General features: G+C 45.7%; 1 protein-coding gene across 1 annotated transcript in view; it reads right to left on the bottom strand.

Annotated features, from left to right (window-relative positions):
* The window catches only part of KMT2C (lysine methyltransferase 2C), a 187,815-nt gene extending 175,007 nt beyond the window's left edge, over nucleotides 1–12,808 (bottom strand). The window contains exon 1 of the mRNA XM_058809368.1: nucleotides 12,633–12,808. Within this exon, the coding sequence (XP_058665351.1) occupies nucleotides 12,633–12,808 (176 nt within the window). The remainder of the gene's footprint in view (nucleotides 1–12,632) is intronic.
* Between the last annotated feature and the right edge of the window lie 4,605 nt (nucleotides 12,809–17,413).

A 17,413-nucleotide genomic window follows, 5' to 3' on the forward strand; every position in this document is an offset into this window, starting at 1 on the left:
GTCCTGTCACTAGACATCCTGATGAAAATTTTCTTTATCCTCACCAAAAAAATAAAGAGATGAGCAAATAAATACAGAGAGGACTAAAAAACAATATAGATTAAAAACCACAAGTTCAGAAGAAGATGCAAGATGAGAAGAGGCAGAAAACAAAAATACCTGAACACTCCCAGGCCATCAGAAAATGACTCATTGCTAGTGACATGCATTGTTAGCTGCTAGCACAGGCAGGACAAAACTGTTTTCAACAGTGCATGATGGAAATCTAATGGAGAATATAAATTCTGACATATTTGCTTTAACATAATCAAAATAGCCCTACCCTTTTCTAGAAGATAAACTTTTAAATGCACTTTTTAAAAAGAAAATCTGGAATGCCAGGTGACACCATTTCTGAAAAAAACAATCCCAATGTGTAAGGAAATAATAATTTATTTAGTATATGTGGAATCACACAGATTAAGAGATAAAGCAAGTATCAAGTGGCAAAGGAAATAAGAGACAATGAAACAAAGAGATTGAGTAAACTATTTTCTTTCCATAAACAATACAGGAAAACACCATCAAGGAAATAAAAGTTATTACACATCCTTCACTATGTAAAAGCAATGGGTACCACAGGAATAATGGACATCACCATCAGAAGGGATGCTCATGGAAAAGGATCACAGAGTCACTCGGGTTGAAAAAGACCTCAAAGGTCAGCCACTCCCAGCTCCTCCTCAAAGCAGGTCAGAGTCAGTTCCCAAAACGGTTTAAAAATATTTTGAAGTTCAATTCCTTGTTTACATAGCTGTGTAATTACACACAGTGCTGAAATCCAGTGGGGGGACCCTATCTGCAATTACTTATGCCAAGTACAGACAACAGAGATCATGGCATAAAGGTGATACTCAGACAACATAAATCACACCTAAACACCTTTGTTTAGTATTTCCTTTTAGACTGCCCCTGCCAAGACCCCAGTCTATCTGAATTGCATTTCAGAGATAACTACTTCACTCTTCTGACTAAGCATAAGGACCTCTGCAGAATTTAAAAACACTTCCTTCTTTCATCAGTAAGCTCCTTTAGAACAGTAAAATAAATATAATTATTCAAGTTTTGAAAGAAAACAATTCAGACAGAAACTAGACCATCAAATGCTCCTAAAAAAGAAACCAAGGTGGCATGACTACAGGAGCTAGAATTCAGCCCCTGCCCTGTCCCCAAGGCCCATTACTAATAGCTGTTATGGAATATGCTCCCACACCACATGATGTGGTCACATCCATGCAGATATAAATATATAAATTCCCCAGGTTCAGTTCAGGCTACACACTGGGGGACCAAAAAAAAAAAAAAAAAGAGAGAGAAAAAAAAAAACCAGAAATATTTAACAACTTAACAACTTAACTGAACAATATTCATTGTCTTTAGATAAAAGCCAGCTAAATGTCTATCACAATGCTTTTCCAAATTCTAGCCACACGAGGAACACAGTGCATCTGACAAGATATGGAATAGCTGAGAGCCCAAGCTTCAACTCAAGTTTAAACATGTCCAAGACAATTATGACTTCACATTTTCTAAGTGTGAGCATGTTAACTAAGTATAGACAAGAAACTCTCAGTGGTCTAAAAAAGCCTTTAAAATAACATGGCCAAATTAACAATGCAAAAACTGGCTCTTTCTTTTCTATCAAGACAGTCCAAAGCAAGCAAAATGAAAAGAGACACATGAATTAAAAAAAAAAAAAAAAAAAGTAAGCAGAAAATATTCTTAAACAAATATTTATTTACATTATCAGTAATTTAAAACCCTCACTGACAGCATCTGGTAACAAGCCTTGAGATCAAGATTTTCTGCTTGTCCATAAAGTAGGTTCACAACCAACAGTACTTCCTCTGTTCTGCTCCACCAATGTATCCTTGTCTGAGAAGACCACATAAAGAGCACATGAAATGTGAGTTTACCAAGCTTTTATATTATTCTTTACCAACTAATATATTTGAAATTGATGCATTTCCAAGCCATTCACAGCACACCACAAGAGAAAGAAGACTCTGCCATGCCATTAAAGAACGAGACAACAGCATAGCCAGACATGAGCCAGCCCTTAGTGCTACATGAAAGAGCTCAGAGATTATTTCTTTAAATAATTTTGCTTACAGATCATTTATTCCTTCAGTTACCCTCCTATTTTTGGGCCCAGTTCTCTCCTAAAGGGTTTCTGGAAGACACAGGCAGAAATCTAAAGTAGAACTCCTGCCAAATGTGTTTTGCACGGTCCTTTGTATAGATCTCTACCAGGATGCCTGATGCAAGGTTAATTACTCAAAATATGAACCAGGAAACATTGTGTAGCACTGAAATCCAGCATTTCCCAAAGCCTCATGCCTTGTACATCCCATCCCCTCTGCTCCCTCTAGAGCAATTCTGCAGTGAGCTGCTCCTCCTAAACTCACATCCCTGTGGGTTAGAGAACATTAACTGTGGCACACTGTTTGCCCAGGAGGCTGAGAGTGAAACTGATGAGAACTCTATCGGTTTGATTGAATTCCTCCTTGACAGAACACCACCAACAAAACAAATCCAGTTATGGTTATACCAGTACATTAAACACAGTTGGTGGTGGTGGCCTTGAGGCTGACAAGCACAGGACAGCTTCCATCCACACTATCTCATTCCCAAACTCCCACACAAACCATGCTGGGAACAGCGTGGGGACCACAGGAAACCTTGGGAACTGTTTGGCAAAATGGTCAGAACTGGGTGAGAACCACTGGAACCGTGTGACAGCAGAGACAACACTGGGGACAACAGTGTCCAGCAACTCCAAACATTCCCAGCTGGGCTTTTCACAGCCATGGACATGGAGCTGAGTGCTTTGTGTGCCAGAACACTATTGCTGGCTACAGCCATGCCCCTCATCCATACAAAACACTAGCACAGCCACAAATTAGCACAATTAGAAATGGAAAAAAAAATAAGGAAACTGAAATGATCAGTTGTTTTTATTTCAAAATTCCCTTTTCCAAGCTTTTCTTCACAATGAAAAGCATCTGGCCCATTTCTAAGTTCTAGTCTCATCCAGTTCAGTGGGCCACGGTAAGAAAAAAAATTGTCACTTTCTTTTATTACAAGGAAAAAAGCTGGAGGTGAAACAAACACATAAGCAACAGAGAATGGGAACTAGGGAAAAAGGAACTGGGGAGGCTGGGAGAGAAAAATCTGAGGAAGCTGCTGAGGCTTTGGAATCAGCTAGCAGAAGTTTTCAGAGCACGTATCTCAGAGGGTAAGACGAGGCCTTCATCATCCATACGTCTAAAAGAAAACCAAAATATCAGAACAAACAGCCCAACATGTTTGTGAAAACGCTGAGGACAACTGTTTCACAAAGTTGAGGGTGCCAGAAGAGCAGTTACTTCACACTTCACTCTATTAGGGCAGGCTCCATTTTAAACATCTCAATGTGTACAGTGATTTGGCTGGAAGTGGTAACGAGAAGCACTCGCTGTGCCAAGGAAGGGGGAAAGCGAGAGCAGCCGAGAGGGAGAGCAAGTTTTAATCTTCAATTAGCTGAAAGAAGAAAAGCAAATTTCAACAAACTCTTTGAACTTGTTGCTAGAATCACTTGAGACTAAAATTTAAAGGAGGACTGGCAGTTATTGTACTGGAATGTGCACAATGGCAAAGTATTCCAAAGCAGGGGAGAGATAGGAAATGTATATGAACAATACAGGCTGCATAAAAGCAGCCAGTAATAAGGGTCTGAAACTAGAAAGAATCATATTAGGAATGGAAACAAGGGCATTTTAATGAATATAAAGGAACAGCATAAACTGTCAGGGATAAAAATCAGAAGAGATAAAAGCACAGCATGCAGTATTACCACTGTGCAGTATAAAAGGCAAACAAAGTTTCAGAAATATTTTAGAAGTAAGAAGTAAAACACAAAAGTCTGTACAAACAGTGTTTAGAAAGAACAAACGGATAACAAAACAGACTCAAATGCCATTTTCTGTATTTTAGCCTTCATAAAACAGATTTATTGTAGCTAATACTAGAAACTGATTTTGTTGCTAGACTAAATAATCAGAGAAATTCAAGTCAGCAGGACTGGAAGAATTTCACACAATGCTTAAGAAACAGAAGTAATCTCTAAGCCATGAGCAATCATCGTCCCTAATACAGTCCTGGTAAAAATGCCCTAAGAGAGGCTGGCAACAATGAGCTATGGCACCCAGAGGGTTTTTCTTTGCAAATTCTTTTCAATCCATGTGGATGAACACTGCAAGAAAGTCCCATCCTCCAGAACTTACATGACGACATTGACACACACAGGAGAGTTACATACAAGACAGGGCAGGGGCTGCAAATATTTTTGATTACAAGATCTTAACAAAAATCCTTCTGATAAATTGAGAAGTGGCTCATATCAACCAAGAGAAAATAAAGACTAGCAATCTTTTGAAGGATAAATCAGTTAGATCAATATTATGTTGCTAAAGAGGTTAAGCTGGTTCAGTGCAGAACAAAGGAGACAATCACCTGAAAAGTTCTGTATAAAAATTGTTCTCCATTTCAGCTGTGGAGTCTTAGCTGTGAGTAATACAAGACAAAAGTGGCTTAATCAGCAGTAAAGAATATTTATTTTATACTACACAAAATTAGTTACTGAAACCAATTGCCTAGAGGTACAGGGGAACTGCATTCACTAAATACTTCAAAAACAAGTCAGAGAATCATTTGTCAGAAATGGAACAGATACACAACACACAGAGGGATGAGCAAGATCACCCTCAAGTCTTTTTTGGCCATAGAGTTCCATTTATCTCTGCTGATACACGAAAACTAAAATATTCCCTTTATTTAAAATAATTTCATTGTGCTTTTGAACTTCACGCTTCAGGTAAAAGAACCCTGAATAATTCACATTCTGGGTTTATGAAATGGCTTACTAATAAATCTCCCAAATTTTCAGACAGAATTACTCCTCTCTTTATTAGTAGCAATATGGAGCCATCCTTGTTCTCTTGAGCCCTAAGAACACTGCAGACATCCTGCACTGCCAGACAGAGCAGGGTAAGACACCATTATTGGAACATCCAGGTTCCATGAACACTGGGATGCTCCAGAAGCCATTCTGGATTAGCTGCACCTTCCAGACTCACATCACTAAGAGCCACCTCAGGTGTCAGTAAATGTTCAGGGGCAGACACTGCACATTTGGACCACATTTTCACTACCAAAAATCCCTTTTATCTTACTGTGCCATACAACTGACTCAATTGCACATGCTACAAGGAATATAAATATATAATAGGCAAAGTAAAAAAATGGTCATTTTTTCTAAAGCTGAATTTTTTTTCCTGAGAGCCTCATTAAAACTAGTTTTGGCAAGACTTTATTTTCAGTAATAATGCAGTAGAAGAGAAAAACTCCTCATTTTCCCTCCCCCTACCCAATGCCAAAAGTCTGGGTGGAAACATCCTAGTTTGATAGTACTTCCAGCAGTTTCTTCAAGAAAGGCAATTAGAATGTTGATAAATACAGCACTGAAAATTAGTAATTATAAGTGTATATGGGAATGGCTGGCAATAGGATTGGGTGCACGTGTGATTTAGTAGTAAAAATACTTCCCCAAAAAAAAGTGAAAATATTCTGAAAGAAGCAAGACCTCATTTGATTTCATTATAATGCCTATATATTGATATACTTGTAGGAAGGAGCTTCAAAGATACCAGAAATTATTGTTAACATAAAATATTTTACTTACATTGTTTTGGAGGATGCTTTAAATACTGAATTTAAGAATGCTTCCCAGGATCAAAGTGAGAACTGAAATTCCTCATTTGATCAATGCCAATGTCTGAGGCAAGGAAGATGAGAGAACAACTCCTCTGTCTATATGCTGTGAAGAACCCTCTCAACACCACCATTCCTTTTTGAACAACCAACGAACCAGCCTGTAAAAACCTCCATCTCCTGAATATTTCCTCCTCTATTGGAAAGCTCACAGGAGTCAGCCTGGAACCCAAAATCCCCCAAATTCCAGGGAGCCAAGGCTGCCCTTGGCAGAGAGCGCTGCAGGCTGGCGGTGCTGCCAGGAGCTGCAGCTCTGCCTCCTCCAGCAGCCTGGCCCTTGCTCTGGCCTCCTCCTCCTCCCTCGGGCTATCACAAACACGTTTCTTTGCCAGGTTAGCCCCAGCCCGGCTCAGTTTCCCAGCCCAGCTCACCACAAGCGCCTGGGTCAGCGCAGGGGAGAGAACAAACAGCTGGTAGCAGAGGGAGGGCAGAGCTGCTGCTCCTTTTGGCTGCCAGAACCTGCTGAAGATTTATGGTGTTTGGGGAAAATAACCACCTGATGCACTCCACACACTCACTCTCTTTAAGTAATAAATATTCTAGGTTTTAAGGGTTTTGCTGCTTTATCTCACCTGCTTTCAAAAGCACCAGTGCTCTCAGAAGAACTTACTCAGGGTAGTTCTTGAAACAAGTGCCCAAAGTTATTTTGACTAACAGAGGAATGGCATGAACAGCACTGTCTAGTGCCATCCTTCCAGTGGTGGGAAAAAAAAAAAAAAAAAAAAAGAACAAAAAATGCAGAATTCAGTACAAGTTACCAAAAGTACAAGTTACAAGCAAAAAAGTAGCAAAATCTTGTTCCCCTGTATTTATCCAAATTATATGAACCATGCAGATTGTTAGAACTGGTGATCAAATATATTAAACATAGGAGAAAAGCTTTCAATATTTCCTGGAATTGTCAGTCACCTAATTATTTAGCAATTAGTAACATTTTAGAGTACCTATGACAGCATTTATTGAAAAGTTAATTTCACAGCATTAGTGTATAACAACACTGAAAAAGGGAGTGATCATTAGTGGTGGATAAGGAAATTCTATTTTCCCTGGTAATACATAACCCTGCTACTCCTCCAATATTGCTGAGATGCAAGGAGTTAAAAACAACTCCAACCTGAGAAAGGGAGAGCTCACCCATTCTCAGCAAGCCAACTGCCTTGGAAAACCATCTCTGAGCTGAAATGATGACAAAGAATAGAAATGTCCATTTCCAATTACTTATCTTATGAAAGAACAATGACAAGAAGTCAGTAGGAGTTAACATGCTAACAAGAAAAAAAAAAATCCACAAGCAAAGCCAAGAAAATGGAACTGTTTTTATTGTTTTAAGCTGGGAAAAGTCTCCAGTGTCACTGCGCACAGGATGAAGAGATGTCTGGTGTGTAGATGGCTCAGAGCAGCAACCAAGGGACTGGGCAAGACATTCCTGGTGACCAATATGCTGAGATTTCAGCCAGCCGTCACACTGGATCTGTCTGACAGCTCTTGGAAGTCCTCTCATGACAAGTGCTACAGAAGTTCAGTGGATCATTAAATACAAACATAGAGAAACTAACAACTGAAATGTTAAAAAAAAAAAGTCTCGAAGAGTCCTTCACAGCAAGTCTGTTTCAAACTGGGGAAACAGACAGAATTACATCTATTTCCAGCATTCAGCTTAACTTCACTCACTCTTAAGACACGAGTAAAGACTCTACATAAATCTGTATTTTAATAATTTTGTGGTAAAACAATTCTATAAACCCTATTCATCACACAAGCAATTATCAAGAACAGAAAAATCTGAAGATTAATACAGATATCATTCATCTCCTGAGCACTGTGAGCCAGGCTCCTGTGCAAAAAATCCATAAAGCAGCTGGGGAATTGCTTGGTAATTCAAATACTGTGGAGGAAGTCACAGAACATGGGCTGCTGAAGAAAATGGCACAAAGCTCAGCCCTGTTCTGCAAAGAGCCAACTTGAATCCTCACACCTCATCTCCTCCTCACTCTGTGTTCCACTATGTGCCTTCTGGCTTTTGGCCAAGCAGTTTGATACACGTGGCTTGTAGAGGCCAGTGTTTGCTTTAATACATTAACCCTTCACTGTGCAACAGCTGTTCAAAGCTTGTCCATCAAAAAACCTCAGTCCTGCCAGGTAGGGATGACCTCCCCTGACTGTGATCTTGTTTAGGAACGTTTTTATTCTACAACACAACATACATCTTACATTTGCAAATGTTAAATTTTGAATTGAGAAAAGGGCAGGCAAGTAAAGACACAAGTATCACACAGAAGGTGTGTGATGAACTAAAGAAACACAGCTGAGCTATAAAGCTCCATCCAACACTTCAAGCTTCTTTTGAAATGAGAATAGGTATCTTTAAATATTGGCCTACCCTAATGCAAATGCAACTAAAGTGATGATAAAAAAAATCTCAAATAATAATTTCCTGGCAGAAATACTTATGCTTAAGGGTCCTCAGACCTTAACCCATCTGCACATGTGGCCTTTGAAAAACCTTCTGCAGCTCACATTGGCCAAAATAATGAAAAACTACTATGGAAATTAAAACATGAGTAATTAAAAAGGATGCACAAAATGTTCTCCACAATTTTGAAACCATTATTATATTATGCTTTAAACTACAGACATTTGCAAAAATAATTGATATTATACATCAAGATCTCATGGATGCTGAAAATAGTTTAAAGTGAGCTTAGACACTGATCTATAAAGGGTCATAATCAATGAGACTTCTGCTAATTTTGCTAAGAATCTGCATCTGTTTGTGCTGCTTATAATCTGTAGATATTAACAAAGATTTGCTACTTAAAAATTATTACAAAAATGTTTACTGGCCCTGTACAATACTATTGTAATACATTTTGATGAACAACCAGTTGTTCATGCACAGTCAAAACAAAACTCTTCCTCTAGAACTTCTTTCCAAGCACATTTCTATCCTTCAGGTCCCTACCCTGGAACTTTAGGTATAATCCAAGCAAGAGTTAAATTCCCAAGATTTCAGGCCATACAGTGAGGTGGCACCTAATTTCCATGTTTCCTCTACAACCCTAGCAAGAGTTCTTTTAACCATGCATCTGAAAGCTTCTTTCTTCTCCATCACATCCCAGCTTTAGTAATGCAACTTTATTATTTTTTTCAACTTTCATAAATTCAGTCTTTCTACCTTTTAAGGCAGAAAGGCAATACTACAAAAATATTTTCTTCATTCTTCATGCTTTGATTTCAGTTCTCTGTACTCTTCCTGATGCACCATAGCATGAACAACCTCCTTGCTCTAAATTTCAAGGCTCTGCATGGCCTGTTCTTGCTCCACCTCTTAAATTTGAGTTGCTGCTCTGTACAGATATCCCCTTGTCAAAATGTAAGGAAGAAAACAGGAGCGTTGGCCTGGCAGGAAAGCAGCTTTCTGTGAAAATCCTCAGGGTGACAATGCCACCCTGCTTTAAATATACCCTCCAAGTCGGATGCCTGTGAATCACCCCCCGATGCTGAGACAGCCAGGGCACTCCAACTCCTGCATGTTCTTTTGCTCACAGCATTCTCACAGCTCCCTTGTGCTTTCCCAATACATTTCTTACATTTACATACTGCCTTATCTTTACATTCAAATTAAGAAATTGTTTGTGCAGGAACAACCTTTGCTTATGCATTTGTACTGCGTGTAGTGTAATGGTGCCCTGGCCTCTAGGCACAAGTACAATATAAATAATAAAAATGAACTGTTCACCTAAGATCAACTCTCCTGACAGTGCCACATGAAGCTACATCCTTCAAACAAGGATAAAAGGCTGTTCTAGCACCACACTCCACCATCTGTACCTCTCTCCAGGTATTGATAACACGGATTCCCAGCTCTTCACCTACAGGAAGCCTCCACTGTTCCCTGTTCTTATCTGTGCCCACAGCACCCGTGGAGTTTTTACTGATAACCAGGCAAAATGCAGAGTGAGATGTGGGCAAGCACTGTCCTGCTGAAGGACCCTCTGCTCCCTTAACATCAGCCTGCTCCTGGGAAGGGCTGAGAATCCCTGGCATCTCACAGGAGCAGATTCAAGGCAGTTCTCCATCTGTCTGCTTAAACTCATCAAATTTGCTTAAAAACACGGCCTTCAAAGAAGGTAAAGTACCAACCTAAAGCACTCTCCAATATGGCACTGCTGTTTAATGGAGGCATCCATAGCTGAGGAATTATTCCATTCTGGCTTTGCCAGTTTAATGCAGAGCACTTCATTTTATCATTACTTAGACTGCACTTAGACTGAACATTCAGTGGAACATTTCCTATAATGGGATAAAGCAGTTGAACAATTTGACTGGCTAATAGTGATTTAGACATGTGATTACAGTACAGAAAATGGTCTGACATATGCTCTTTTATCTAGTTTACATGAGGCACATTAATCCAACTGGAAAGCACACAAGTGAAAAGGAAGACAGGACCAAGCACTCTGAAGGAAAAAATAGAAAATAGTTTGTCTCATTTCTGTATTTGCTAGGCTAGTTGTAATCTGTATTTTGTAAATAGGAAAACTTAGAAAATAAAACCATTTTCTTCCCAAAATGGATGCAACTACAAACCACCAGTCTACACCTATGTTGTGCAGGTTAGAAAATAGCATTTTTTTACAAAACCCTAGCTTCAAAAGCTTTATGAACCATGTCATAATGCCTTTACCAAAAGTACAGGATTTGCAGAAAGATGCAGCAGGACAGGGAGTACCACGCCAGCCAGGAATAATCAGAATGTGAACAAAAAGAGTATTGATTCATTTTAATTTTTGTCTCAGCTAATTTAATTTCCCACTTTCACACAAACACTTATAATCATGTCAGCATAAGCTCATATTTTACAGGAATATTTTATTTCTTCCTAAACCTAGCCAACAACATTCCCATGACACCAAAAACCTAACTGAAGGCAAGGAATTACCTCTTTAACACACACTTTTTTCCCCTCAAGAGTGCATACACAATCTCAAACTGGCCTAACAAGATATGTCAATTTTCACACGTAACACTATTTAGGTTTTTTTGGGCAGACTGGTACATTTCAGGTGAATTTGCATTTTTCTTGAGAAAAATTTCCCTCAAAATAAAACATTCAATGGTTTCCTATGCAAGATTTGGATTCTCTAAGTAAAAATAAAACCAAAGTATGTAAAGCTAAGCATAAAGGAGATGAACGCAAGAACTTCACCACGTGTACGTTTGCCAACTACTTTCAACGACCGCTATATTAAAAATTCTATCAGGAAAATACAAAAGCTAATGAAAACAGGGAGCTGTAAACAACACACCTTCCCCAGAACCAGAGGGGACATGAAAATCTTGGCAGGCAAACTTCCATCAATGACAACAACAAAAAAAATTGCGTATCCCAAACTAATGATAGTTCTATCCTGGGATACTCGTGTATTTGTAAAAACAAACGCATATAAAAGATGCACGGTCTTCGCATGTGGTTAGGTCCAGCCCAGCAGAATCCCTCGTCATGTTGTGGACTTCCACTGTGACTTTATGGTCGGGCTTGACCTTAAAAGTCTTTTCCAGCCGAAATGATTCCGGCACGGGAATCGGCGGCGATGTTTGGGGTGGGCGTTCAGGGAAGCGCCAGGACAAACACGGCAGTGACAAAACCGAGCGCGTCCCCCAAAACAAAGGGAACAACCTCTGAACCCCGAGGCTGGGACAGAGCGCACAGCGCAGGGGCTGCTTTGGTCACCTCCCGACGTTCCTTGGCCAAACGTGCCGCCCAGCTTCGCCCTATTACCGCTGCCATCAGCTATGCCATGGCAAGCTCCATCCTACTCAAAAATAACCCGCGGGGAGCGGAGCCAGCGCAGCAGCGGCGCTTCCCGGGGCCTCTCCCCGAGCGCAGCCCGGCCCTGCACCCCGGGCAGCGGCAGCGCGGCCATCCCCGCTCGCTCCGCGGGCAGCGCTGCCCGGCCCGGCCCGGCCCGGCCCGGCGGGACCCGCGCCCGAGGCTGCGGGAGCGGGGCGGCCCCTGAGGAGCACCCGGCGGGGCGGGGGGGCGCTGAGGCGGGCGAGCGCCCGCGCCCCCGGCGGGGAGAGGCCGCGGCCAAGGGAGAGCTGCCAGCGGCTGGGAACGGGCTCCCCCCGCCATCCTCCGCCCCCTCCCTCCGTGTGTTTGTTGTGCTTCGGCACCGTCCCGCCGGCGCGTCCCCTCCGTGCGGCGGCCGCTGACAGCTCCCCCCGCGCCGCCGAGAAACTCCTGCCTCAACTCTGCGTGTGCGCGGGGGGTGCGGGGGTGTCCTCGCCGCCACCCGCCGAGAACCGTGTTTCCCTTCCCAAAAAGAGGAGGGGAAGGGGGGGGCATAACGAGGGAAAGCGACGAGGAACTACCGGCAGCGCACAGGGAGTACCCAGGCGACGCTGAAAGCAGCCGAGCGTCCTGGAAGGGAACGGACCCAAAAAGAAGGGGGAAGGTGCAAAGGCGAGGGGAAAAGGAGGAAGAGGGTGGAGGGGGAAGAGCTAAAGAGAAACTCCGAAGAAGGAGGGGAAGAAAGGAATAGGGATGATGAAAGAAAAGTGGAAAAGGGAGAGCAGGCGGAGGAAGACAAAGGTGAAAAAGGAGGAGGAGGAGGGGAAAGTGCAAAGGGGAGAGGAGGGAAGAAAGAAGGGCCCTTCTCAAAATGGCATTAGGCAGAGGGAGGGGGCGACGAGTAGCGAGTCTCCACTGACAGCTCTGCCTGCGCCTGGCCGCCTGCCCCGGCCCCTCTCTGCCTCGCACACACAAACGCTGAACTTACTTCTTTCTGGCTCTCTGGAAAGGGGAAGCGCCATCTTTGCGAGGCCGGCCCCTAGGTCTTTTGTCTGTGGCTGCTGCTGCTGCTGCTGGGGGGGGAGCTCCAGGCTCGGGGGGCTGCTGCTGCTGCTGAGGCGGCTCCACCACCGCCACCACCAGACTCTTGTCCTCCGTTGACATCCTAGTCAGCAGGACGAGAGAGACACATGGATGATGATGATGAGGATGAAGATGAGGATGGTGATGGGGATCCCGATGCTCCTCCTGCTCCCGCGGCTCCTCTCCTCCTCACCTCCGCCTCCTCCACCTCCGCCTCGCATCGCTGGCCTCAGCCGCCGCCGACCAGCACAGGTAGCAGGGGGAGCAGCATGGGGAGAGCAGGAGGAGGAGGGGAGGGGGGGGGGCGAAGAGAAAGCGCAGAGGACGGAAGGAAGGGTCTCACACACAATAACACCCTCCCCGGGCTCGGCGGGGTCTCTCGGGGCTGGGGGAGGTGAAGAGAGCGAGCGACAGAGACGCGGCTGGTCCCGCCGCTGGGCGCCCCCGCTCAGAGGCCCCGGGCGCTGGCGGCGGCTCCGGCTGCTGCGCTGCCCGGCTGCGGCGGCCGCCGCTTCATTGTACCCTGGCCCTGCGCCCTCCCCCCGCGCAGAGCCCCCGGGGGCGGAGGAGGAGCGGGCGGCGGCAGCGGAGGCGGCGGGGGCCGAGGCCGAGCGGAGGAAGTTTTGACAGCTCCAGCTGTTGTGTGTGTCGAGGGGCTGAGTCCGGCCGGGCTCCGCGTCCCCTTCCCAGCCGGGCCGGGAGCAGGAAGTTTAACTTTGGGGAAAGAAGGAGGAGGAAGGGTGAAAAAGGGGGAGGAGGAAGGGGGAGGAGGAGGCGGCGCCCTGCCCCCTCCCCGCGGGGTGGAGAAGGGATCCCGGCGCTGCCCTGGTGTGTAACCCCCGCCTCCCCGACTCCCTTCCCCCCCGCCAGTGCGACACATAGACACAGCGACCGACCGCCCTCCTCCTCCTCCCCTGCCGCGGCCCCACACTGCGCCTGCCCCGCCCGCCCACCGCCCGTCCCCCGGCGCAGACACCCATCCGCCGCCTCGCCGACCTCACGGGCTGGGCTGGGGCCGCGCCGGGCTGCGGGGAAACCGCGGAGCGGGGTCCGGACGGGACGCGGCGCCACGGGGAGCTCCGCGCACCGCACCCCGCACCGCGCCCCGGCCGCTGCCCCAGCGCTCCCCCACCCTCTCCCCGCCCTTGTTATTTCTTTTTATTTATTTCCCCGTGGAAAAGGAAAAGCCCCTCCTGGCTGCGAGCGGCCGCTCCCCGCACACGGGCTGCGCTCCGCAGGACGCGGCTCCGGGGGCAGCGCTCGGTGCCCGCCCCGGCGGCGCTCGCTTCCCCGAGCCCCGCGCAGCCCCCAGGGAGGCGGCCGGAGCCCGGCGGCGGGAGCGCTCCCCTTCCCCCCGCCGCGCGTCTGCGGCTCGGGGCGGTGCAGGCGGGGGGAGCCGCGGGCGCCCCGGGGGATGGGAAGGAGGGAGGGAGCAGAGTTCAGCGCTGTGTGCGAGGGAGACAAAGTCTGGGGAGCGTGGCCGCTTTCCAGCAGCTCCGGCTGGAACAGCTGCGGGCGCTCGGGGCGGGGGGGGGCTCCCCGGGCAGGGGCCCGGCTGGCTGGCTGCCTGCCCGCCCGGCTGCGGGGCGGGGTTAAGCCTCATTACACGGGATTTAACGTGTCCCGGAGGCCAGCGGGGACTCGGGCTCCGAGGGGAGGCGGGGGAGCGCCGCGGCCTCGCAGCCGGAGAAAAGTCCGGCCACGGGGCGAGGAAGCGGCCGCGCCCCCGGCCTTTCCTCCGGGCGCTGCCCCGACGCGCTCCGCTGCCCGCGGCGGGAGCGGCTCCAGCGGAGCGCGGCCGCCGGCCCGGGGCCCCCGCCCCAAGGGCACCCCTGAGCCGCCCCCGCGGGGCCCCAGCCCGGCCCGCTCTCCCTCCTTCCCTCCCTGCCGGGGCCGCAGCGGAGGGAGCGGGTCGGGGCGCGGATGCTGAATCACGAAGCGGCGCGCACGGACAGAGGAGCGCGGCGGTGACTCGCGCTTGGCGGGCGGGTTCGGGAACTTCGCTGGACTTGCAGACGTGGTGGGGAGCGATAGCCCCAAGGGTGCGACTGAACACAGCCCGGGAGCGTGTTACCCGTGGCCTTTGGGTTTCTGTTTGATTCCCAGTTGATAAAATGACCTGGGGTATCACTCAGGTACAAAGAAGGAAGGAGAGCTGATGTTAGTAGCTATTTTTTTTTTTAAGTAAAAATAAACACAAAGCAATCCATACCTTTACACTGCTTTTCCTTCCCCAATTTTTCACTTGTCAGCATCAGAATACAGAATTAAATGGTGTGCTGTGGCAAATAGGACTTTTGCTGGCCTGTTTTGTTCAGAACCTTTTCATAAAAAAACCTTTGTTGATTCCTTTTCTAGATTTCCGAGTAATTAAATAGACCTTTGTGACATTTTCCTATAATGTATGAAATACATTAGAAAGTAATACATTTGTCTCCACTTACATACATATAAAATTATATGGAGCCATCCCTATTGTTCAACCGTGCAAGGAGAGCAGCTGGATTGTTGGTATGGCTTTCTTGGCCCTCTCACTGAAGATGTACTCATTTATGCAAAATAAAAAAATACATCTTGAGTAAAATGTTTGTGTTATGAAGTCTGTAAATGACAGCATGGGTATACTGCTCATACAGTTTCAGATACGGGATTTTAATGTGTTTACATGTTGTCTGACAGAATAAAGTGCCTTCAAATTTTGTTAACTCAGGCAAGTGAGCGTAATTTAACTGAAAACATTGAATGCTACACAGGCCCAGGCTTGGGTGGAGTAGAGAGAAAAAGGGCAGGGAGAGGGAAGGAAGAGGCCAGTGCCTCTGCCCAGTGGGATGGCTGGTGTGGCATTTGCTGGAGGTGCCAGGTTGCCATCTGGTCTGCTGACACAAATGGCCATCTCCTGACGGGCTGGCTGTGCGTGAGCCCACCCAGCGCTCATGCGCCACGGCCTGGGAGAGCCTCGGACGTGTCAGAGCCGCTCTGCGTGCGCAGATTGATTGGAGCTGTGACATGTGAGCACACCGTGGGCTCTCATCAACTGCTTGGTGTGTGGGGAATAGCTGCCACATCCCCTGGCAGATCCCAGAAATCTCTGGGTTCACTTGTCCCTGCATTGTTCATCCAGTCCCCCCGTGGAAATGTTTTTAATACCTTTAGATCACCTCCAGTGGTTGAGCTTCGGGATGTGTGTCTTATACAAAAACATGTAATTCAAATTTTTAGGTTTTTTTCTCTTTGTTAATACATTAATTATGTGTATATGTGTCTACCACAATATAAAATGGGAGTGGAGGCAGGAACTAAGTCAACACTGGTGTAGTGTGGTCTAGCACAGGAGAGAATTAGGGACGTAGCCCATGAGTTCTGCTGCTGTGCCTTATCTCCTTACGTGTCCGAACACAGCTGGGCAGGTCTGTGCTGTGAAGGGCTGCGGCCACTGCCGCGGCAATCAAAGGTGTGAAGAGCTGAGCAGGACTGAGAGAGGCTGGAAAGCAGGAACCTGAGGCGGAGACGGAGTTGTAGCAAACTCTGTTTGCTGTCACTCGGAGCAGGCAGAGGGACGAGCTGGGAGACGTGTCACCGCACATAAATCCAGCGTGGGAGTGCTCTGTTGATTCAGGATATTTGAACAGTTCTGTCAGGAAAATTTTTACGTTTATATCTTGGCCACACTAACCACCTATTATAAATTTTCGCTGTCTGGAAAACACACGCTTTTGGAGCAAATATATAATATTGAATGAACAGGTTGTCTGCTTTAGTGGATGTTAAGAGATCCTCTAGCTCATTGTAAACTAACTCAGGTGAGCTGACACACCTGGTTTTTTTTTAAACTGTCACGGGCAGGCAGCATTGAAACTTTCAACTGGAATTTTACATTCTAGCCTTCCTTAAAATAAACATTTCTGTAGTTTTGGAATTGTTTCTGAAACGTAAGTGAGATTCTTGCAGTTCTGATTAAACAAGGCATGCTAGTGGTTTTAACTTCAAAACATCCTAAATTGTCCCAATGTGCTTAATAACAAATACTTTCATAACAGAAGAAGCTGAAGACAGGATGTTGTCTCAAATCAGCTAGTTAAGGAAAATTATTCTGTTACAATTAAAGGAAAATGACAACTGGAATGTAAATATAATTTTGTCTTTATACAACTAAAGTGGTGTATGGAACATAAATAATAAGAAAATTATTCTGGATTATATCAGAAATGGGATCCAGATACTTTCTGGTTTATGACATTTATTCAGAACTCTGCCAGTTTAATGATCATCCATCACTCTACATAAACCAAATAAAAGTTTAATTTTTGTTTTCTTCACACTCGTGTTCCCATTGCAGAAACGTCCAGTTATCACAAAAGCTGCATTTAAGCTACATCAGCATCATGCTAACATTTCAAATGTTCAGTATATTGAACCACTTTGTCCTACCCTGTGCTAAATTGACTGTATTCAACATCTGCTTACTTCAATGTGCTGCTCTGAAAAGTGCAGACAGTTTGGTGCTGCTGCACATCCCATCTGGTTCTCCTTGTAGCAAACTTCAGGATGAAGGTGCAGGGGCAGCTGAGTGCAGCAACCACATCAGCTGCCTGTGATATTTGTTTTACATCTGCATTTATATTCACTCAAGCAGTCCAGAAATAGCCAAATTACTGGATTTTTTTTCAGTAATAAAAAACCAAGACC

This window comes from Ammospiza caudacuta, chromosome 1 (genome assembly GCF_027887145.1).
Source record: "Ammospiza caudacuta isolate bAmmCau1 chromosome 1, bAmmCau1.pri, whole genome shotgun sequence".
Lineage (NCBI taxonomy): Eukaryota > Metazoa > Chordata > Aves > Passeriformes > Passerellidae > Ammospiza > Ammospiza caudacuta.